General features: G+C 44.5%; 1 protein-coding gene across 1 annotated transcript in view; it reads right to left on the reverse strand.

The window, feature by feature from the left end:
• NIPAL1 (NIPA like domain containing 1) overlaps positions 1-9,754 on the reverse strand; it is a 30,505-nt gene extending 20,751 nt beyond the window's left edge. Inside the window, exon 1 of the mRNA XM_066573109.1 lies at positions 9,592-9,754. Within this exon, the coding sequence (XP_066429206.1) occupies positions 9,592-9,649 (58 nt within the window). The 5' untranslated portion in view covers positions 9,650-9,754. The remainder of the gene's footprint in view (positions 1-9,591) is intronic.
• Between the last annotated feature and the right edge of the window lie 15,289 nt (positions 9,755-25,043).

The raw sequence follows: 25,043 nt of genomic DNA on the forward strand, positions 1-25,043 counted from the left end.
AAAGCATTAGCCTGGACGCAACCTACATATTACCAACTCGCAAACAAGCCAGATAGACTTCTGGCAAGAAAACTCAGGGAGGAACAAACCACCAATGTAATCCACAAAATGCAAACGAGACACGGTCAATTAACCTCCAATCTTGACAAAATATATAAAACATTCCACCAGTATTACCAAAAATTATATAATAACCAACAAACTACCTCAGAAACACTAATCACCGAATTCTAGAGATGAGCGAACGTACTCGTAATGAGTACTTACGCACCCGAGTACCGCCATTTTCGAGTACTTCAGTACTCGCGCGTAAAGATTCGGGGGGCGCCGGGGGGCGGGGAGAGGCGCGGCGGTGCGGGGGGTAGCAGCGGGGAACAAGGGGGAGCCCTCTCTCTCTCCCCCCCCCCACTCCCCGCTGCAACCCCCCGCGCCGCAACGGCGCCCCCCGAATTTTTTCGCCCGAGTACGGAAGTACTCGAAAATCGCGGTATTCGGGCGAAAAAGGGGCGGGGCCGAGCACGTTCGCTCATCTCTACCGAATTCCTAGACCAGCTCAAACTACTCCGCCTATCTGATTCAGGACTACTAAGTCTTAATACTACCATCACTGAAGAAGACGTTGACTGGGCGATCAAACGTCTTAAACGAGGGAAGGCCCCAGGCCCGGGCGGCTTCACATCATTATACTATAAAAAATTTGCCCAAACCCTAAAGCCACATCTAGTTAACCTGTTCAACCACATACTCCAGAGAGGACGCATACACTCAGACTTCCTACAAGCCCTTATTACAACTATACCTAAACCAGGGAAAGACCAAACCCTTCCTCCCAACTACAGACTAATCTCGCTCCTTAATATAGATTTAAAATTATTTACACCCATAATAGCAAACAGAGTAAACAGCCTACTCCCTACAATAATACACCGAGACCAGGTAGGTTTTATTCCAGGCCGACAAGCACCAGACAATGTAAGAAAAATCCTTGACCTCATAAACCATGCAAACATAAACAAAACTCCCCTGTCACTACTAGCGCTAGACATAGAGAAGGCCTTCGACTCCCTCTCCTAGTCCTATCTCCAATTAACCCTCCAGAAAATGGGGTTCACGGGGTCGTTATTGAAAGTCATATCAGCACTCTACTCTAAGCCCGTAGCATTTCTTAAAACCCCCTCAACTCATCCTATCCCAATCCAAATTCTAAGAGGAACACCACAAGGCTGACCACCTTCGCCAGCCCTATTCGTTCTAGCGATAGAACCACTAGCAATTGCCATCCGAGAAAATATCAATATCACAGGAATATCGATAGGAAATACCAATAACAAACTAAGCCTTTTCGCTGACGACTTACTCCTAACCATAACTCCCAGCGGGGAACAACTGGATGCAGAAGACAAGCGGCCCGGTTTGTCTTATGCACCCCGAGCTCGGACCGCAAGGTGATCGCTCAACTTTGAGCGATCACCTTGCACATTAAAGAACACAACGATTATTGCTCAAAAATCATGCAAAAGATTTTTTAGCGATAATTGTTGTGTCTAAACCAGGCTTAACACGGAGCGATTATCATTCATTTTCACTTATTTGAATGATTTGTTGAATGATAACCGTTCTGTGTAAAAGCGTCTTTCGTATGAAACAGACTGTGAAATGCTAAACTAAAACCCCATTAGTCACCATTCATTCACAAATAATGCAACAAAAGAATGGGAGGAGACTAAATAGCTTGATCTCAACCTGTAGATACCAGGTTTGTGATTTTTGACTCACCCTAGGTGTAGACAATCTTATCACAGTTTGCTAATTTCCCTCTGGGTCTATCTGATTCCATAGGGTGTAACTAAAGGGAGGACCCATGATCAGCTGTTATAGTGTAAGGGGCTACCTTGAAAGGGTTAAAGAGACTGTGTCCCCACCTTTTTGCACCCCTCTCTAAGGTAGAGACCATCACACTGATTACAGTGATATGCTGTGTGGATTTGTGCAGTAATTTTGGAGGTCAGGAGGGGTGTCGTGTCTCCTTAAGGAGAGCACCAAAATGTGTGGAAACACCCCAGGGGTGAGTGGGTCGGTGGATGTATAGTCTCTCCCCAAGCAGAGCATCCAAAAGGGGTGTGAGGACACCTAGATGGTGAGTGAAGAGACTTATAAGGCCATGCTAGCCCCTCTTGGTAATTTATGCAAGTAAGGAAGATGGGAAAATGGCTCTGCAGCGCTACCTATTGGATGGCAGCATTCCTACAAATCAATATGACTTTCTAACAAGTCTTACCCACTCACCCCCTAGGTGTCTGCACAAACGTTTTGGGTGCTCTCCTTAAGGGGACACAACACCCCTCCTGACACATGTTGCAGGCCTCTCATGAACTAAGCCAGTAACCTACTGTGCACTGATGAGGGGAAACAGCTGTCTGTGTATGGATTCTGGCTTCCTATTTCCAATCATTGTTAGGCTTGTTGAGTCTTAAAAGGTGTCCATCATTGGCTGGAAGGTGGGGTGGGAGCGACTAGACTATAGCTCATGAATAGAGCAACAGTGATATCACAGCTACAAAATCACAGTTTTATTCCCGCAATTTTGTAGCACAGCGATGCTTTTTTTTTTGTGGAAAATCATGCATCACATCGCTGCTACCTGCGATAAACTTGCAGGATTTTATTGTGGGAAGGTTAAGCCCTACTCCGAAACTAAGCTCTAGCTGCATTCCACATAAAAAAATGTAAAAAAAGGAATACTTGCTTAGCAGGCTCGGTCCAGGTCCCCCTGCTGCTTTCCGGAGCTCTGCCGGGCGTCCAGCGGTCCTTGTTCACCCACAGAAGATCACTTCCTGGTTGCGGGATTCATAAATCCCGCCTCCAGGAAGCAATGGCTCTGATTGGTTCATCCAGCACTGCTCAGCCAATCAATACAGCACTGGATGAACCAATGCGATGGCTGTGATTGGTTCATTCACACTGCATTCATTGGTTCTTCTGCCGCTGCTCAGCCAATCAATGCAGCAGTGGATGAACCAATCACAGCCATCATATTGTTTCATCCAGTACTGCATTGATTGGTTCATCCAGCCCTGCTCAGCCAATCAATTCAGTGCTGGATGACCCAATGCGATGGCTGTGATTGGTTCATCCAGAGCTGCTCAGGCAATCAGAGCCATCGCTTCCTGGAGGTGGGATTTATGAATTCCGCAACCAGGAAGTGATTTTCTGTCTAAGAATGAGGACTGCAGGACGCCCGGCGAAGCTCCGGAGAGCTGCGGGATGACCTGGTCCAAGCCTGCTAGGCAAGTATTCCCATTTTTTGGGTAGTGCAGCTAGGGCTTAGTTTCAGGGTAGGGCTTATTTTATAATGACAAAGTCGCATCGCATGAAAACCACGATTTTGTGCGTTGCAAAGCGACAAAAATTAAGGTTTCATAGGGAAACATAGACTACAAAAAAATGCAAATCCTGGCAATATAAAGCATGCCATGATTTTTTCCCCCGCAAGATAGCATCAGAGAAAACAGCGCTAATGCGTAGGAACCTATTCAAAAGCATGGGCTTCATATACATGCGCTTTCTCACGCTATCATATCGCGGCAAAATCGCGCGATTTTAATGCTCATTTTAAAGCAACCTGAGATTACTTCTGTGTCTTTCTGGTACTAATAAAATGTAAGTTTCTCTAAAGATACTGCACAGATCTACACAGCAGATATATCACTGCAACCAGTGCGACAGACTCTACCTTATGGTGTTCTCAGTGGCCGGCTGCAAAACTTGGTGACAGATTCCCTATAAATTGTTGCCATAGTGATGGGCTATGAGGTGTACCAAACATTGTGCCAAAATACCACATTCACCAGAAATTGCACCAAATATCAGCACTATAATGCTGAGCATGCCTCAAAGACCTATTTGATAGGCTGAGTCTCCTGCTCTAAAAAGAGGAATTCTTGCTGTGGCGCAGGAGAAGTGCAGGGACTACGACAGTGAGCAGAAGTGATGCTTACTTATGGTTGTACTATAGTCTGCAGAGAGAGATGACAGCAGGAGCTGGGACCCTTGATTGAGAGAGTGCCTGGAAGACAGAGGGAACTAAGCTGTGGAACTGGAACCTGTCTGTGCCCGGAGACTAGAGATTGGGATTGTGCTATCGCGGCATGGATCTAGACTCAGCAGGATATCGAAAAGTTCTTCGGCAGCCACATGTAAGTGAGGCTGGCCTCGGTAAAACTGCTGAGTTTGCACACCACTAGAGACTAAAAGGTTAGCCAGAAGCCCTGCTACAGCCAGGGACAGGGGCAACAGTGGCCGTCTGGATAACCTTCGCAATATCTGGACTTGAAAATTTGGATGTGGACTGACAGACATATTAAGAGGAATTAAGCCTGAAAACCTAGAGACGCTGATACCAGACTTTATAATTATGACACAGACTTGATATATTGGGGAAAGTGCAGTGCGGATCTATAGACGAACTGCATATATTGATATGTGATTTACAGCTTTGAGCAACGGGACCCACACGGTTCCAGCACTATTGATATAGTTTGCCAGCATTGATATTATCTCACACTGAGTACAGTATCAGAGTGTTATTAATCGTAGGATTCATTTAGCTAGGGGAGCTGATTCTATAGTAACCATTTAATTGCCTAATTGACATTATAATATTACTCATCTTCATATAAATAAATATTGTGTATTTGTTGCAGCTCTTTCTGCTGCCTCATATCCTGAATCTGCATGGCGTCACCACCTGCCCGTGACAATATCATATTCTCTGTTTACATTTGGCAGGCGCTGCTTTGAGCCGTCCTACTACTTGCAAATGTCTCTATGGATATTATAAAGTTGTACTGAAAACTGTAGTCAACTGTAGCTTTCAATACAGCTGGGGCTGCAGGATCTCAACATATCAGGGGTGTAACTATGGGGTGCAGAGGTAGCACTCACACTATGGGCACAGTGCTTGAGGGGGCACAGAAGCCTCTTGGCAACACCACAATACATTAGCATTTTAACCCCTTAAGGACCAAGCTGTTTTGTACCTTAAGGACCAGACCCTTTTTAGGGATTTTACCAATGTGGCGGTTTTACTGCTCCATTTTTTTCCTTTAGCTACCAAAATTATTTTTGCTGCGTTTTTTTTCCGTGACATATAGGACTATTTTTTTATATCTTTTTCACTGACTTTTTTTCCCGTTTTTTAGTTTTATTGGGGTAAAAAGCTAAAAAATAATCGTTTTTTTTAACATGTATAATTTAAAAAAAAATTATTCTTATATTTACACTAGAATAAAGTATGGGAATGGGTTCCTCTATTTGTTTCAGACATTTTGATATAGTATGTATGGTTTGGGTTTACAGTGCACATACGGAGACGTTTTTTGTTGGCGTCTGCTTTGTGTTATTCTCTTTCTTTTGTATGTATTGTTGTTTTATTCTGTTGTTTTGTTTTACTTATTTATGTAATTGTGTTTTTTACTATCTGTGTCCCCCATGACGTCATATAAGACCTCTGGGGGACATTCACATTTTTTTTCCCTTTATTTGACGCTTTCCCACTGTAGCTGGGGCGTCCATAGGAGCCCTAGTTACAGGGGAAAGCAACCCCTGTGGTGACATTAGTCACCTGCAGAGCTGCCAAGGTCTAGTCTGACCCACCAGCTCTGCAGTAGCAGGGAATCCCGGGAGGTCACATGACCCCCCGAGGCTCCCGTAGTGAAAGTACTTCTTACTTTCACTTTGCCCATACAGTGCTCATGTATATCGGGGAAACAGAAGGCAGGAAGGGTTACAAAACCCTCCCACCTTCTGCTCCGGGTTATCAGCTGTCACTAACAGCTGATAACCCATTCCTGCCTGTGACTGATTGCAGATCAGGAGACTTAGAGCACCGCTGTAATTTTACTATTGGCGGTGCTCTAAGCCCAGGACCAGCCGCCGTAAATTTACAGTGGCTGGTCCTAAACAGGTTAAATGGCACATAGGAAGTGGGGGACTTATTACTTTTTTTGTGTTGGGGCCGTGACTGTTATGACCATCAACGTGTAGTTCACAGACGCTACTGGTGTCTTCAAAACAATCATCCGGTTACTCCAGGCCTCAACATTAATAAAGTGTTTTGGAAACTGAAACGAAGGCAAAGGCTGGACAGAAGAAATATTGAAGAAAAATTGTGTTATATTTATGTACCTCCCAACTTTTTGGTCGGTTTATGAGGGTTACTTATGTTTTATTGTGTGAAAGATCCATTTTCCATCCATATCATATACTTGAGTAGTCTAAATTTAAATATTAGCACACAAATCATAGTATAATATGTTTATTAGTGCAAATTTACTTCCCAGGTCAAAAAGAGGGAAATTTCAGGGGAAAAGAGGGACTTGGGTCAAAAGTAGGTATTGTCCTTCCAAAAGAGGGTATGCATTTAGTTATTGGGAGGTATGCATAGAGTTATTGAGGTTTTCATATCATTTTCCTGTTTTATACATTTTCTGCTTTTTTAAATCCTAACGAATGAATAAAGGGTCTTTTACAAGGTCTGATCAGCAGGTCGTATGAATGAGGCATCATTTGCTCGTTCATCGACTTATCTCATTTATGGCATACAGGGAGATGTGCAGCTCATCAATCATAGCTGGCTAATAATTATTAGGAGATTATAGTACCAGTGTTTTTGGTGGTGCAATGCGCCACACAGCTGTGCTGCATGGTACATCCATTATGATTCCCAAACCTCACACGCACGGCTCTACTACATCCATCCTGATTCCCACACAGCACATTACACACACAGCTCTACTACATGCATCTTGATTCACACACCTTACACACACAACTCTACTACATGCATCCTGATTCACTCACACACACAGCTGTGGTACATCCATGCTGATTTCCAGACATCATCAGCTCAGCAGACTCCTGGATACAGTGATCAGCCCCTGGTCATGTGATCCCTGACTCCACCGACATAGGTGATCACATGACAGTGACATCATCATAGGCCCTAGTAGCTGCTGTCAGCATACCCTGTATACAGTACTTTCTACCAAACTGCAAAATGGCTCCTCCCACAGCAGTGACATCACTGCAGGTCCTTCAGCCCACCAGATCTCTTTTACCAAACTGCACAATGGTTCCTCTCACAGCAGTGACATCACCGCAGGTCCTTCAGCCCACCGGATCTCTGTGGTAGTGGTAGGTCAGTGTTTTCTGTCAGGATCGCTGAGTTGTGTCTGAGATAATAATAGCTTAGTTGTATTCTCATTAGAGCCCTAAGACCCCCTGTCCACAGCCGTGATTTTGCCGGCGAATCATGCCGTCTGAAGCTTTCAAAGCGGCGGCCCCGTGTCCACGAGCAGAGTATCATTGCGATTCTCCATGCACGGCTGACAATTCGCAGCATGCTGCGAATTGCCGTATTTCTCCACGGTCATCCTATCTGTCAGATTAGGCTGACAGCGAAGATCCGTCTGCGGCTCCTGTTCCCAGGCGGCGGCTCCCGCGGTATCCGATACTGCAACGCCCGTGGACAGGGGGCCTAACTGTGTTGTTTTTCTGTTGGTCAGGCTCTGAGTTTTATATATGTTGTAGGACCTGTGATGTCATCACCAGGGGTGGAGCATGAGAAGCACCCACACACAAACATACATACTCAGGTTCAAGTGGTCGTTAGTAGTTTGATGAATGATTGTATTAATGCGAACAGCCAATCATCTGCCCATGTAAACATAATAAACGGGAAGGGGGGGTGGGCTGACTGACATGGTCATTGTGAGTCAGAGCTGTTTAGCATTGGCAGATGATCTACCCATGTAAAAAGACCCAAAAGGTCCTCTTACACGAGCAGATAATCTACTCATGCTAATGACCACTGACTGAGCATGTTGGCCAGCACATATTCCCTCTGTGTACATGAGTAAATGATCCACTATCTGGGGACAATTGATCTTTAAAGGGATTGTACCACAATTGCAAGTTACCCCTATTCACAGGATAGGAGATAACTTACTGATCAGTGGGGGTCTTACTGCTAAGACTTCCACCTATCTCGATAATAAGGGTTCTGTTTCTCCCATCCTCCGCACTGCAGGGTTACTGCACCCCCCCACAGTAAGCAGGAGATTGAATGGGGTGCAGGTCATGCAAGTGCACTAGCGCTCCATTCACCTTTAATGGGACTGCGGAGATAGCTTAGCTGCACCCACTCAGATATTTCCATCAGCCCCATTTAAATGAATGGAGTGCGGACCTCGCATATTGAGCAGCACTCCATTCCCAGTGACGTCACTGTGGGGTGAAAAGTGTCCCCCGCTCAGTCGTTCCCCTTCACTGGCACAGTCCCCTGCATGACCAACGATTAAGTGAACGAGCGAATGATGAAAAGATCTAAACAATTATCTGCATGTGTAAACTGACTGCATTTTAAAGCAAACGACTCTGTCATTGTTCGCTCATTCGAACGGTTTCTCGCTCCTTGTAAAGGACTGTTAGGCTTCTTTCACACGAGCGCATAAACATCGACGGTGTTTTTACGTTTTCATGCCTGCTCCATATAAACCCCCGAAAGGGCGTTTTTCCATGATGGTGATCAGCTTTATCTCGTCCATTCGCACAACCGTGAGCGTCGTTTTCAGCGAAAAAATACGCCACACTCCAGAAATCCCTCACTCTGCCAAAATCCTCGGGATGCCTTCCAGTGCCTATATAGAGGCACCTGTAAGCTTTTCACAGCGTTGGACGCTGCAAAAATGCCTCCCCCTCCCTTCTCTTTCCCTGCTTCCACTGTAGTCTATGGGACCCGCCGGCGTATATTGGCCAAAAGATAGTGCCAGAACTATATTTTGGCTGAGCATATATGCGCCGGCCACGTATATGTTCTATTTTTCACGCTGCCGGTGTATTTACGCGCCGTATATTTGCCCGCGTGAACGAGTGCATTGAACATCAATGCCTCTCATTGGCGCGTATATACGCCCAGGCGTAAAAATGCACCATTTATGCGCTCGTGTGAAAGAAGCCTTACATTAGGTGTATTCAGATCCACAGACTCCATTAGCTGCTACGCTGTTCTTGTACTATGCAATACACCAGTGATCTCTCTAGATGTTGGGAAGCTACAACTCCATGTAGACGCAGACTCAAAGAAACCGACTATATTGCTAGGAACACACACACTGTATAAATGGACACACACTGAAGTGGACACATTGTATCTCATAGTATCACTACAACTCCCAGCATCCACTGACACCCCGCAGAGTGGAAGTTACATAGTAGTTTAACAAAAGCTAAAGAAACCTACAGATCGCTGTTGTAAAGAGACTTTCATAAATTGTATCACTGTATAAATAAACAAATATTGAGCTACATTGTATCAGTAGGGTCCCAGCATACACTGACTATAGACACACAGGCAATGTATCACACTGTAGGATTACAACTCCCAGCATACACAGGCAAAGCAGTTTTTTAATATGAGATACAAAGTACCAGGTGACACCCTTCCTTGAGTTGCAGCATAAAGTGTCCCATAAGTAATAAAAAGAGAGGCTAGAAGATATAAAAGGCGCAGATAACGGAGCTGGCACTCACCTGTGTTACACAAGGCTCCTGCAGGTACATCTATCAGAGCTGGCGGTGATTCTCCCATTCTTCAATCCAGGAATGATTCCCCTGAGCAGTTCCCCCCAGAGTCCCTGCTGTCACTCCTGTGCTCCCAGCTCTAGACCTGCCTCCTCCTCACTGTGACTCAATAAGTCCCACACCCTCTATACTGTCTCAGTATCTCAGCCTACAAGTCATCCTGCCTATTACAAGGTTTTGCATTTCCGAACAGTGAGGTATTATACTTGCACTCATCACACACATTGCATGTATAAACTTGAGGCTGTATATAATGACTTCATCTAGCAATTAATGCTTTTCAGTAAGAGGACAAAAGTCAGGACCTTCTGAACAAAAGGGCTGCAAAGATATATATGTGGCCTATTTATTTCAGTTGACGCTCCACCGATGTAAATGCTAGAAAGAGATTGTCTGGTTGTAAACTATTGATAGTCTATCAACCTGAGAAGGCACCAATAGTAAATTGGTGGGGTTATAGAGCCTGGGACTCCTGCCGATCAGCTGTTTGCCATGCCAGTGTAGTTCTGAACTGAGCTGATTTCTGTAGGAAGCACACAGCTTTGTTCTCACTGCAGTGGCCATGCTTGGTATTGCAGGCAAAGTTTAATTCATTTCAATGGCTGGTTCACTCATGTCCTGAACTGCAGAGTTCAGTTCAGGACATGAGTGAATCAGCCTGCGAAACAGGTGATCGGTGGGGGTCCCAGGCAATGAACCCCCACCAATCTACTATTGATGCCTTAGGGCTTCGACAGATGAACGTATGCGTAAATACGCTGACTCCGGTGCAAGGTTTGGAGGGGTCAATAAACAGGCTGTTGCGCGCATGTCTGTGCATAGTACTGTAATGTTTGCAAGGCTAGTTTACACACACGCATGATACTCCTTTCTATGGAATAGAATGGCTATTTAAAGCCTAATAAGGGCCGGCTGTCTTCTTCACCCTGCGTTTTACTCAGTGTCACACCCTTCCATTGCTTTTTTAAAACTGCCATAGACTTCTATGGGAGCAAGGTGAAACATGCTCATAAGAACAAAGCCTCTGAAATCAATGGGTTCTATTCGTCATGTTTTGCAGGCGTGATTTTCACATGTGCAAAAACGTGCGCAAATATGTTTGCCTGTCCCACCCCGTCCCATTACTGTCTGCGGACAAGGGTCAGGAGCTTAGCTCCACCCCCATCCCACCCACTCCCACTGCAAAGAGCCGGAGGGGAGAGGCAGACAGGCAGTGAGGGAAGGCACTGTGGCCTCAGCATATATGCGCTGGGCTCGGGCCGTCTGACTGGGCACACAAATGTTAGATTTGTGCGCTCACTCACGTGTTTTTACGGCGGCAGGAAGGTGCACGTAAAAACGCCTACAGCTCTGTGAATTCAGCCTTCAATGTAATTTGCCACTTTTCTGCCCAAGTTATCCAAATCCACTTGCAACTGCATTCTGTCCTCAATTGTGTTATTACTTTACATAGTTTTGTATCATCTGCAAATATCGCACAGGAGGGGTGTTAGTTAAATTCCACCACCATCACCATCCATAGCCTCTACAATGGTGATACTGTCCCTGCACATGGCTAGGTATACAGCTCAGTCAATGGAATACAGTCAAACTACTAGCAACCACTTGTCTGTATGTATGTGTGTGAGTGATTCTTATGCTCCACCCCTGGTAAAGTCATCGCACTGCCCCCTGGTGACGCCATTGAAGGTCCTATAACGTATATAAAGCACAGAACCCTGACCTAAGCCATTATTATCTCAGAAGACACAAGTCAGCGGTCCTGACAGAACACACTGACCTACCTCCACCACAGAGATCCAGTGGGCTGAAGGACATCTGGTTATGTCACTGCTGTGGGAGGAGCCAAGCTGCTGTGTGTGATGTGTGGGGATCATAATGGATGTACCATGTAGCAGAGCTGTGTGGCATATTGCACCACCAGAAACACTGGTACTATAATTTCCTACAACTCAGTAGTCCTGGAAGAACACATTGACCTACCACCACCACAGAGATCCGGTGGGCAGAAGAACCTGTGGTGATGTCACTGCTGTGGGAGGAGCAAGCTATGTTTGTCTTGTGTTGTAATCAAGCTGCTGTGAGTGTGATGTGCCACCAGAAACACTGGTACTATAATATTCTAATAATTACTAGTAACTATATGATTCATAATGATATAGTGTTGCCGTGGCATTTGCTTGTCAGTGACTTTGTTTACATCTTGACATTAGCAAGTATTATGTTACTATCTTTAGAGATTGATAGTCTATTAGTTAGAGGGAGGCAAAGTGCTCTAATTAAGATAAAAGTAGTATGCTATAACCTGTAATATGGGCAAGTAAAAAGATTGGATTTCTACTAGTTTAATGCAATTGAACTGAAAGGGTTTTGTAATAATCCGGGCTGATCACGCAGAGAACTTGTCACGTAAGGTATTATTATCGGATTTCAAAGTTCCTGTAGTTTAAGGAAAGAAGCCAAAGCAAACAACGCTCAAGATGAAATTAAAGGACTACATTAACAATACTTTAAGTAACAGGTAAAGTATAAAGATCCCCAGCCTTAAGAGAAAAGAATGTCATGTCTGACACATCCACAGAGCAAAATGTTGCATAATGTTCCACTGCCGCACCATATCACCATCTACTTGCATCTTACGGACCGACTAAATCTAAGGACTCATTCACATAAGCATATTTGCAATCATATTACACGCATCATTTTTTCACATGTCATACGCAGTGAATAGAACCCATGTATTTCAATGACTTTTTTCACGTGTGTATTTTATCACGCAATATTTGGCTGCGTGAAAAAAAAAACGCAGCATGTATTTTTGGTGCATTTATGCACCACGATAGACCATTGAAGTGAATAGGCCAGCGTAAATACGCAGCAAATGCATAGGAAACATGCATATTTGCGTAGAACACCCGCAGGAACGGCCAATTTATGCAGGCAACCTGCATATGCCCATGTGAATGAGGCCTAAGGTTCCATTTAGGGCTTATGCCCACAAACATATTAGTAAAATGCTGCGGGTCTCCTCGCATCGTTTTATCGATTTTGTAAACATCAGATCTGCCGGCAGAGAACCAGCAGAGACCATGTATAGCGAGCCATGTGGACCATCCGCAGTACAGATTGAAGAAGAAAATACAGGTACGTACGGATACCGGCTGGGCACAGGGTCGCATGCGGCCTAAAGGTTGGTGTCAAGAGCACCACCCCTGTTCATAAGTCCAATAGGATAATTAAACATCAAAGTGGGCTCCATCCTCTCTGTGACCCAGAATGGAGAGTCCCTCTCAGTAAGAGCTTCTCCTGTTCTGGTGGACCTTCTGCTATCCTGGTGCAACAGGGGAGTCATTGGAGTGAATGGACGTCATATAATATTATATTTCCTATGCATCAGCCACAATTTACCCCCACAAAATCAGCTGACTGCTGGGGGTGTCCAGTGTGAGACCTGGAGCAATCAGCTGTTCACCCTAGGCCCCACTTTCTTGGAGGGGTTGTACAAGTTAGCACAACCGCTTTAAGGTCTACTTCTCATAATCAATGGGACTTAGGGCTCTTTTATACAAGCCAATTATCATTAAAAAAAAATCGTTGCATCATGCAAATTTGAATGATAATGTTCAGTGTAACCACAGCCAATAGTTCAACGATGAATGAGAATTCATTTGTTTTTTTATTTGTTATTCATTTTATACAGGCCTAAAAAATAATTGCTTGTTCGTCACTGCGTGTGAACAGCGATCATTAATCGCTCACATTCACCGGTACAGTGAATGTAAGACCTGTTTCCCATGAGCTACAGAATCGCAAGATTTTATAGCGAGGCGACATTGCTACAAAACACATGTATGTTAAGCTCATGGTTTCCAATAGGTTCTTTCAGGCTACAAAACATCTTATGTGAAGGAACCCATTGGGAACCATGGGCTTCACATACATGCGTTTTGTAGCAATGTCGCTTCGCTATACAATCGTGCGATTTTGTAGCCCGTGTGAAACAGGCCTAAACGTCAGGACAATGTGCGAATGATTTATCTCCCTGTATAAACAGGCTGCACAACTGCACAAGTTTGTGTGAACGATTTATTGCTCAGTATAAAAGGAGCCTTAAAGGGGTTGTCCCGCGAAAGCAAGTGGGGTTATACACTTCTGTATGGCCATATTAATGCACTTTGTAATGTACATCGTGCATTAATTATGAGCCATACAGAAGTTATTCACTTACCTGCTCCGTTGCTAGCGTCCCCGTCGCCATGGTGCCGTCTAATTTCAGCGTCTAATCGCCCGATTAGATGCGCTTGCGCAGTCCGGTCTTCTCCCTGGTGAATGGGGCCGCTCGTGCCGGAGAGCTGGTCCTCGTAGCTCCGCCCGTCACGTGTGCCGATTCCAGCCAATCAGGAGGCTGGAATCGGCAATGGACCGCACAGAGCCCACGGTGCACCATGGGAGAAGACCCGCGGTGCATCGTGGGTGAAGATCCCGGCGGCCATCTTGGTAAAGGAAGAAAGAAGTCGCCGCAACGCGGGGATTCGGGTAAGTACTAAACCTTTTTTTTTTTTAACCCATCCCTTGGGTTTGTCTCGCACCGAACGGGGGGCCTATTGAATTAAAAAAAAACCCGTTTCGGCGCGGGACAACCCCTTTAAGGCCGTCAGTCTTATAAACGACTACACAAGTGCTGATGTCACGGCTAAGGTCGTCAGCACTCGTGCAGAGCATGTAAACTGAAAGAGTTGCCGGCAGCTCGCAGGTTTCTCGTCCACTCCTTGCTCAGCGCTTCACTTCCGATGGGCATTTACACAGGACGAGAAACTAGCGAGCCAACAAGGTTTTTCGAAAAACTGAAAAGTCAGCTTAAACAATCGCGAATAACAAGTAAGCAATTTTTTTTTGCATTCACACTTAATGATTATCGCTAAAATTTGTTCGTTTTAATGAACTTGGATCGATATTCGTTACGTGTAAATAAGCCTTTAGAAATCTAATGTGTGCGCCTAGTGGTTGTAATAATGCCAGTCTAACATTCTTCCCGTATTTCAGTTGTTGTGTAACCTGCTAAACAACTTTTAGCTAATTAGTCATTGTGTTAATACCAACCCGCAATGACAAGCCTCGTTACCAGGGTTTGCTGTAAACTTTCGCTGAATACTGTTCAACAAAGCCATCTATCGTTTATGGGTGGACACACGCCTCGGACATAAAGAACCCAGCAAACAAATCATGCACACATGGGAAGCATGCCAGTCGCACAGCTCAGATATCACTCATACACTGCATGAATATAGTCACACTAGAACTACACGGTTATTCGAAATCAAGGAACAGATTTGGGGATTTGATCACAAACTACAAAAGAGAGGAACACAATCACTGAAAACGTTTTTTAGAACATACCAGTTTTTTATGACATACCAGAAAACACCTCTAATAAGCTCCACATTTTCGTGGGTGACCAATGCTTTTCAGCAGAACCAGGGGATCCGGCAGCCGCGGTTATCAGAGCCAGGTGGGGGGTTAAAGCGGGAGCAGGGGTGACACTGGGAGTCGGCGTGCAGCTATCAGCTGCAGACCGCCTGCGTTGATCAGCGGCAGGGCAGGGAGGGTAGACAGCGGGAGCATGTCTGCGTCTGCCAATGAGAATCTTTGGGCATTCCCTTCTCCTCAGCCCATCTCTAGCCCTCAGGCTGGTGGCGTCAAGATAGACTAATACCATACAGCTCTAATGATTTTCTGAGGTGGGATACATATGTAGTTTGAACTGGCCAGTGACAAGGCTGGAAACCAATGGGGAAATAGACGGTTTCCAAAAAACTCCAATGGGAAGAAAGGAACCAACATTGGGAAAGAGTCAGGACACCCCAGTACCTAACTAATATCTCAGGAGCGACTTGTGTGGCTTAATGTGAGGCATCCAAGCATCAATCAAAGTAGAATGTGGCCTTCAAGCCACAAGTAAATAGTCACCTCTGCATTACAAAGGTTTACGTCTAGTGTCTACGGACACCATAAATCACCATACCTGCTATTTCAGAAATGCAAATGTAACAGTGCTATGAGAAGGAACACTTTGAATGTGTCTCTGAATAGCTAGTACATTTCCATATCAAGAAGCTAGAAAATTGGGTAGAAAAAAATTGCTATGGCAACTGCAGTCTTGAAGATGGCTTCCAGGTCTGCCAGCTACAGTCGCCTATGTGCAGAAGAAACGTGGTAAACACTTGGGTGAGAGAGGTCTTAAACTGCAAGACACAGACAAATCCACAGTTGTGGAATTATACATTTAAAATCCACAGGTCTGACTTTGATGCAAAGTTGCAGGCAGGTTTTAAGCCATTTTTAATTCCGCATCAAAATCCGCAGTGGCCTATTCTATCCCATGTGAAAGGTAAAGCAGTATTATATGGCGACACTGTTTGACCATGTGGTTGCCATGTCTTCTTTGTAGCCCCAGCTATTAAGGTACGTCAGGGAATGGCTTGCAGATGGCCTAGCTTTGATGGATCATTGGATTGCACATTGTCCCTTGCTTTATGACAGCGTGTAGTAGATCCTATGATGTGGTTGTCATGCAGTAATACCATAACTCACTAACACCTGTCTCACCTGGATACTATTTTATGCCTGCTATCTCTCTTGGGAGAAATATGCCGGTGACTTGGTAATTATCAGGTAAAAATATTCCCGTCACATGGACCTGGCTAATTAGTCCCTTTGCTGCCCTTTGTCCAAACCTGGCTCAAACAGACATGTGGTCCCATTAATGAGATCCTCTGAGGTCACAGGCTACTGGTTACTGCTGTTTGTTGTTGTAGAGTAAACACATCCTCTCATTTACCTACAGCTCACACAGTTCACACTTTTTTTGTTATATCATAAATCAAGTGGGGGATATTTTATGCATTAGGAGCTTAAGGGAGACTGATGCCATTGTATGCCTGTACTAGTGTTTCCTAAACTTCTCAGTCTTGGGCCACCCCTGCAAAAAGATTTTCAAAACACCAAAAAAAATCAGCTAAAACAACTATCTTCCAATACCAATTAACATCCACTTATCACTGTTGGCTAAGGTGCATTTACACTGCAAAGATGATCGTTCAAAAGATGGCTTTTGAGTGATCATTTTGCATAAACTACTACTTGGTACTAATGCCTATTCTGTAATCAGGGAACACACCACCAGCTGTTCCCTGATTACATTCCGTTTGATCTGCCTTGGGGCTGACAGCTGAGAACAGCTGATACAATGCAATCAGCTGTAATCAGCTCTCCACGGGTCGAGCACTGGGTGAGGTCTGCCTTATCAGCTGTTCTGTTGAAAGACTGTTTTCAAGCCGAACTGAGGACCGTTGTTCGGTAGAAAACTGAAAGATGGGCACATTTACACACAACGATTATCGCTCAAAAGATGGCTTTTGAGTGAATTTTGAGCGATAATTGTTGTGTCTAAATGGGTTCTAAATCTTATTTAAAAATAGAAAAGACTTCCTGCCACTACCCTCAATGAACCTCTCAGTTACTCCCCCTCCCCTCCATAACACTAGTGGCCCTTTGCTGCACCACAAATTAATAATGCCTCCCTGTGGCCCCACTAACTTATAGTGCCTTCTCTGTAGCCCCAGTTATTTATAGTGTCCCCCTACAACCCCAGTTAGTTATAGTACACTCTCTGTGGCCCCAGTTAGTTATAGTGCACCCTCTGTGGCCTCACTATGATATAGTGTCCCCTCTGTGACCTCGCCATGTTATAATTTACTCTCTGTGACCTCACTATGATATAATGTCCCCAATGTGGCCTCACAATGATATAGTTTCCCCTCTGTGGCCTCATTATGATATAGTGTCCCCTCCATGGCCTCACTATAGTATAGTGTCCCCTCCGTGGCCTCACTATGATATAGTATTCCCTCTGTGGCCTCACCATGATATAATGTCCCCTCCGTGGCCTCACTATGATATAGTGTCCCCACTGTGGCCTCACTATAATAGTGTCCCCACTATAGGCTCACTATAATATAGTGTCCCCACTGTGGCCTCACTATACCATAGTGACCCCTCTGTGACTTCACTATTATATAGTATCCCCTACATGGCCTCACTCTAATATAGTATCCCCTCCGTAGCCTTACTATGATATAGTGCCCCCACTGTGGCTTCACTATGATATAGTGGCCCCACTGTGGCCTCAGTATGATATAGTGGACCCACTGAGGCCTCGCTATACTATAGTGTCCCCTCTGTGGCCTCATTATGATATAGTGGCTCTACTGTGGCTTCACTATGATATAGTGTCCCCTCTGTGACCTCACTATGATATAGTGTCCCCTCTGTGACCCCATTATGATATAGTGTCCCCTCTGTGACCTCACTATGATATAGTGTCCCCTCTGTGATCTCACTATGATATAGTGTCCCCTCTGTGACCTCACTATGATATAGTGTCCCCTCTGTGATCTCACTATGATATAGTGTCCCCTCTGTGACCTCACTATGATATAGTGTCCCCTCTGTGACCCCATTATGATATAGTGTCCCCTCTGTGACCTCATTATGATATAGTGTCCCCTCTGTGATCTCACTATGACATAGTGTCCCTCTTTGACCTCACTATGATACACTGTTCCCTCTGTGACACTAGTAAATATAGGGAGGTATGCTTTGTACCTTAAAGGGGCTGTCCTACTTCTAGCTATTTTACTGCAGAAGCAGACAATTCCATGTGCAGTGACCTAAGCGCAAAGCCGACAGCTGAGGAGATGGCGGGGTAGCTGTTAGGGATGTCACGGTGGCACTACCATCTCTTCCCCTGAGGGACGCGTGCAACCCTTTACCAAGGACCTCTCCAGGCAACACTAGTGATGCGGTTACCTGTATAAAACTCTATAATGATGAAGCTTCAGGATATATCACGGGTGACGCCACCATTCCATCCACTGCGGTGAACTCCGACATGGTGCAATAAATAGTCCGCACACACAGGGCTGTACTGTAAATAGACTAAACTGGGAACGGTCAGTAAAGCCTTTCTTTACTGGAACATCCAGCAGGGATACTATACAACAGTCCTTGATATGGAGGATTGGTTCTGAGACAACTACTAATTGTGAGGAGGCAGGGAGGCAACTCGGGGCATCTTGATACATACAGTCCACGTTATCTGTAGGATCACTCTCCCGGACGACTTCTCTCACTCTCATTCTCTCTACCGGCTATCACTCACTGTTTAGTTGTCTGACAAGGGACTTTCTCACATTTCCATGGCAGCTTCCATGGCACCTCTATTCCAACTGGGGGTAAACGGGCTATTATCCACTCACAGCATATGGATATATCGCTCCGCTTCCTCCGTATTGGATAGGCCTAGGTGGGGGTATCTCTTACTCACGGGTGGACTTGCAGACTCTCTTGTTATGTGCTAGACGGCTCGACTCCTCACCCACTCAGACTAGACTCCACCACTTTCTCCTTAGCAAGACCAACAACAAAGACAAAAGACCCCATTTGCACACAGTGCAAACACATATATCATTCATGTGCATGTGACAACATAGACTACACAAAACAGACCTAGATGTTAATCCCTTGCAGGCTGCAGCTGTGCAATACACATAAATCACTGACAAGACAATAGCACAGTGCATGCACAATAAAGACATGACATTTTTGGACAGTTATGGAGGGGCCATATATATATATGCAGTAAATATGCATGATACGTGCGTATTCATCGCCTATTTAGGCAAGAAGGCAGGGGAAATCGATTGGTCCTTCTTGCATTTTTAATTTTTTTTTTAGTGTAAAAAATATAGTAATTTTACGTGTAAAAAATGCAGCAATGACTAAATATGCAGCACATTCAAGCAGTTTGGGACTGCTGCAAACAGATGCAGGCGTAGATATCCTCACGTGTTTATCAGCATAGTTCACTGTACTTTTCTGCTCTGCCAGGACTGTTCACATCAGCATGGGACACACCCGCACTGTGACTGAGCAGGATCTGCAGTCTAATTAATCCCATGTTATTGATTTCCCAGCAAAATTGCGCAGTTCAATAGGCAATTTCATGCAGATTAGGTACAAATTTGCACACCCCCATAGACTCCTACGGTGGCTTTGGTGTGCAAATGTGTACAAAAATAGAGCATGTTGTGTATATTTTCCCAGGCACGAAATTTGTGCGCAAAAATGCATAATGTGAGGGAACCCATTGAAATCAAAAAGTTCTAATCACTGCATTTTGCGCAAGCGATTAAGGGGATGCAGCTTCTATCATCTCCTCTTCACTCTGACTGACATTGCATAACACTGTGTGAAAGTACCTTGTGAAAAGTCATCTACTGTAAAAACACATTACGTAACAGGGACGGTTGACAGAATTATCATAGAACAATGAGGCATTCACATCCATTATATATTACTTCAAAGTGAATTTATCGCTAAATACTAAGGACAGGCTCACACAAGTGTAATTTTATTGCATATCATGCGTACGACGTAAGCTTGTATAATACGCGGTGAATGGATCCAATGAAATGGATACATTGATTTTCATCGATCCATTCACATTTGCGTATATACATTGCGTATAATAAACGCTGTGGCAAGGCAGTGCACAGAATAGCCTGCAGGGGGCTGTAGACAGGTATTCAAGTACTAGAAATGAGACAGAACACTTGTAGGTGTGGCAGGAAGGAAGTTAAAAGTATCAGTTCCTGCCACATTCAGGGGAGAAGTTGGTTGAAAGCCAAAGTGAGAGGCTGTGGGGAAGAAGCATCAGGAACTAAGAGCCTGAGGTTCCAGTGCGGACCAGACTAGGGCCTGTCACTTGTCTGACAGAGGACGACACCCTCTAGACACCTCGGGTAGGGGATAGTGAAGGGGACCTTGCGAGATGGAAACCCTTAAATCATATTATTTTTCAGTACATGTTTGCTGTGTGTGAATTAAAACTAGTGGAAGCCAGAATTTGAAGTAATCTGGTGGTCCTGAGCCTTTATACGTGTGGAGAAGATAGTGATCCCAGACAGTGAGTTACCCTCAGGTTGCTACAGTGCGTAAAAAAAGGAAGCAGCCTGTTCTATTTTACCCCCTAAAGCTCCAGGGTAGCAACAGCCACTTCTGCACCCCCTATAGCTACACACTTGCCTTCAATGCATTGACTACACTTGCTTCCCATTGTCTACACTCGCTTGCATTGCAACCATTTTTTTTAGGCATACATTAAGATAAGAAATTAATAACTTGTTATCTTCAAATATGTATATAGAAATCGACCAAACCAAACTACATAATAATCAGTCACGTCAGAAGGGAAGTCCTTGGAGCTGCAAACTCTGGTGACCATGAAAACAGAGTTGGATACAGATTACTTTTATTCCCATCACCTCCAGTTTAGGGGCAACGCAAGCCACCAAAGATGACTATTTTAACTTCCATTGTCTTCTAGGGACATCACCCAGTAAGAGCTCCGAATACAACCAGGTCCAAATTGTTTAACATTACTTAAGGGGACAATACCTATGATGAATCCTCCTAACCACTGGCGTAACTATAGGTGATGCAGGGGATGCAGTTGCACCTGGGCCCAGGAGCCTTAGGGGGCCCATAAGGCCTCTCTTCTCCATATAGGGAGCCCAGTACTATGAATTAAGCATTATAATTGGGGGCCCTGGTACAGGTTTTGCTTTTGGGCCCAGGAGCTTCAAGTTACGCCTCTGCTCCTCACCACTAATTTCCAACAGACTTCCAGGACCCTCACCCACTAAAAGCTGCCATGACACATTACCAACAGCTAAATGAAATAATATGTAAAAATGTATCAACATGTATCCCAAAACACAACCCTGATCATCTCACTGGGAAATGAATATGGAAATGAAACAAGGGTGGAATTGAGTCCCTTCTATCCCTGTGCTGAATGCTACTTTCTGTTTAGGGCCCAGTAGTTTTGGGCTCCACTGGTCCCATCATCCTGTTTTCTAGCCCCTCCTCTCTACTACTAGCCCTACCATACAAACCTCATCATGTTGGCCTACACTCAAGATTGTCAGCCTGTGTCCCGGCCCATACTGTTCAGAGATAGCTTTGTGTGATGCCAATGTACTGCTTGTTGCTTAGGGTGGCACTCCTCTTTAGTAGGAACTCCTTACAAATTAACCTCTGCTACATTTATATCAGATTTTTTTGCCAAGGGGCTTCCAACAACCTTAACCCCTTCCTGCTATAGGACGTACAGTTACATCCTGCGGGGTCAGGGTATGTATGAAGAGAGATTGCGCGGCGACCTCTCTTCATACAGCGCAGGCACCAGCTGTTTATTACAGCTGACACTCGCGAGCAATAGTTACAATCAGCCGCGTGACTGATTGGCACTATTAACCCTTTAAATGCTGCTGTCAATTCTGAGATCGCAGGGAGCCGTGCGAGTGTCATGGCAGCTGAGAGCCTTCTGAAAGGCCCCAGGGCTGTCTTAGCAGACTGCCTATCAAGCCATCCTCGTGGGATGGCTTGATAGACTGCCTGCCTAATCGCAGTATGACGTAATGCTATGGCATTACGTCATACTGCAGGAGCGATCAAAGTATCGCATGTTGTGGTCCGTTAGGAGGACTAAAAACGAAAGTAAAAATAAGATCAATAAAGTTTTACTAAATTGTAAAAAAAAAGTAGCGCATTATTTACCCTGCACAGTGAACGTTGTCCAAAAAAATGAAGAACGCTGGAAATGCACTTTTTTGGTAACCCTGTCTCCCATAAAATAAAATGCAATAAAAAGCAATCAAAAAGTCATATATATTCAAAAATATACCAACGTAAACTACAAGACATCTCGCAAAAAATGAGCCCTTGCACGACTATGTCGATGGAAAAATAAAAAAGTTATTGCATGCAGAAGATGGCGGCAGGAAATAAGAGAAAAATTAAATGTAAGGTCCGCGTCCTTAAGGGGTAATCTATCCTTGTTGACATGTACATACCATTTCTTAAAATGTTACATGATTGTATAAAACTGTCTTTCACTAAGAAGCATCTATCACAGGTCTAGTCTATTTTCCAACATAAAGTAAAACAATGCAATAACTGATTAATGCATTGTATTATAATTAGATCAATTGCAAAATCTCAAAGGACTATTGTATCCAGCTCTATCTCTAATGGAAAAAGTACACAGTACCCACCCTGTTTACCTGGGTATAGAATTCAGTGTGATACCTACTGTATATGCTTTTCTTATCTGTAATCCGCTGCCAGTCCACACCCAGCAATGTCCAGACAGATGAGGGAGGTTGGTTCTATTATATCATGGCTGGGGCTTATGAGTAAAGGCCCCCATAAACAGAGACATGTCGTTTTCATCAGCACTGGCTGACTATGTGATGTGAATAGGGGCTTCTCAAATATTCCCCAATAGAAAGAAGAATTGGGCATGTTGAATTTCAGCCCCTGGTCCTTTTATTCTCCTAGAGATAAACTGCTGCCAGAGGTGTTGGGAAACAACTTTCTCCTCCTTCCTCATTGAAAACACATGAACACTTCCTGCCATGTGCATGAGTATGAAGCTATCAGGAAGAATAGGGATAGCTCACATACACAAGGCCATGCCCATTTTATGCTATACTACACAGTAATAGTGCCCATTAGTAACTTCCTCACAGTACTAGCATACATAATAAATATCAGTTCTACACAGTGATAGTGATTGCAGTGCAGTTACCTCCTGTGATCACTGGTGATTGGAGTTGAGCGAACGTACTCTGCGGAACTTGATGCTCGTTCAAGTATTAGCGTACTCGATGGTGCTCATTACTTGAACAAGCATTACGCCGTGTTCGACCCTACACCAGTTTTTGGCTCCTCCCCACTGTGACGTGCCTGTTTTGGCCCCTCCCTGTCGCGATGCAGTGCGCCAATGGCAAATTTTTTGGGAGAGAGAGAGAACACATGAACCAAGGAGATAAAAAAAGCTCGGCAGGTGGCGTCCCACATACAAAAATGCTTGAGTCTCCCATTGTAGTCAATGGGGTTCGTTACTCAAGTAGAGCTCTCAAATTTTACGAAAAGCTCGACTCAAATAACGCGGACCCGAGCATTTGGGTGCTCGCTCATCTCTACTGGTGATGTGTCCTTCAATTGGTGCCATGCAGTTTTCTCCTCTATCTGAGCTTAGACCTTCATTAAGACTTCATCCAGCCATGACTTGTCTCTGTACACTTTTCCCATCCTGCTGCCACCCTCAATGAATCTCTCAGTAACCCTCTTCTAGCACTAGTGTAGTGACCGAGACTTAGGAGGTTTACACAGCGAGGGGAATATGAGATGGTAGTCACAGTGGCTCTACTGCTCCTCTTTGTAGATTGCAAAAATGGTGGTCAACTGGGCCTACCTAGGTCAGAGGTAAAAATAATAAATAAAATAATAAAATAGGCAGCTATTGTGGCCTGCTACCCGTGGAGTCGGGTAAAGGAGGACGTTAGTTGTCGTGACGCCAGTCCAAATATGGGTGGTGACCCATTCCGGACAAAAATAATAAATACAAAAATTGGAAAAATAAACTAGAATGAGGGTAGTAGTTCTTGCGCTCCTGGAGTGTCGTGTGGTACTCCAGTGCAGTATGTCAATGATTGGAAGAAACTCCAGGAAGCAGACTTTAGATCAGTGTTTCCCAAACTCCAGTCCTCATGAACCCCACCAGGTCATGTTTTCAGGATATCCTATAGTAAGAACACGTGTAACAATGTCTGAGGCACCGTCAATAATTACATCACCTGTGCAACACTGAGGAAATCCTGAAAACATGACCTGTTGGGGTCCCTGAGGACTGGAGTTTGGGAAACACTGCTTTAGATGCTGAAAACAAATTAGTTCTTTATTGCAGGGAAAGAGAGTACGTGACCTTGCAGTAGTGGCATATATTACATTGCATTTACTTGAGGTAGATGAAAACTTTGTATTACATTTGTAGGTATTGATTACTCCTGTACTATTCACAGGGGGCAGTGGCTAGACCTTGCATTAGTACACTTGACTTGCATTTCCAGTTCTCTCTATCGCTCTCCTCTGCTCACTCCTCCAGCATAACTTGTCTTGATTGTACTCACACTTTGATATTCTAGCTCCCCATCACACTGACTATTGTAGATATCCCCCTGGTTCCTCCCCAGTCTCCTTCAGACTCTGCTGAGCTGACTAGACTAACTAACCCCACCCAATCTCTACCTTTTATACCTTTCATCTCCACCAATCCTAAAATGGGGAAAACTCTCTATCCAATCCAAGACTAGCTAGGGGTGACTGGCAGGTACAAGAGCAGGTCAGGATGTATTCTACAAAGTCATGCAAGGTTAAGTAGTAGGGATACCAGAGTTTATCACTTTCTCAACCATTTGCATAATTACAAACAT

This window comes from Eleutherodactylus coqui, chromosome 7 (genome assembly GCF_035609145.1).
Source record: "Eleutherodactylus coqui strain aEleCoq1 chromosome 7, aEleCoq1.hap1, whole genome shotgun sequence".
Taxonomy (NCBI): Eukaryota; Metazoa; Chordata; class Amphibia; order Anura; family Eleutherodactylidae; genus Eleutherodactylus; species Eleutherodactylus coqui.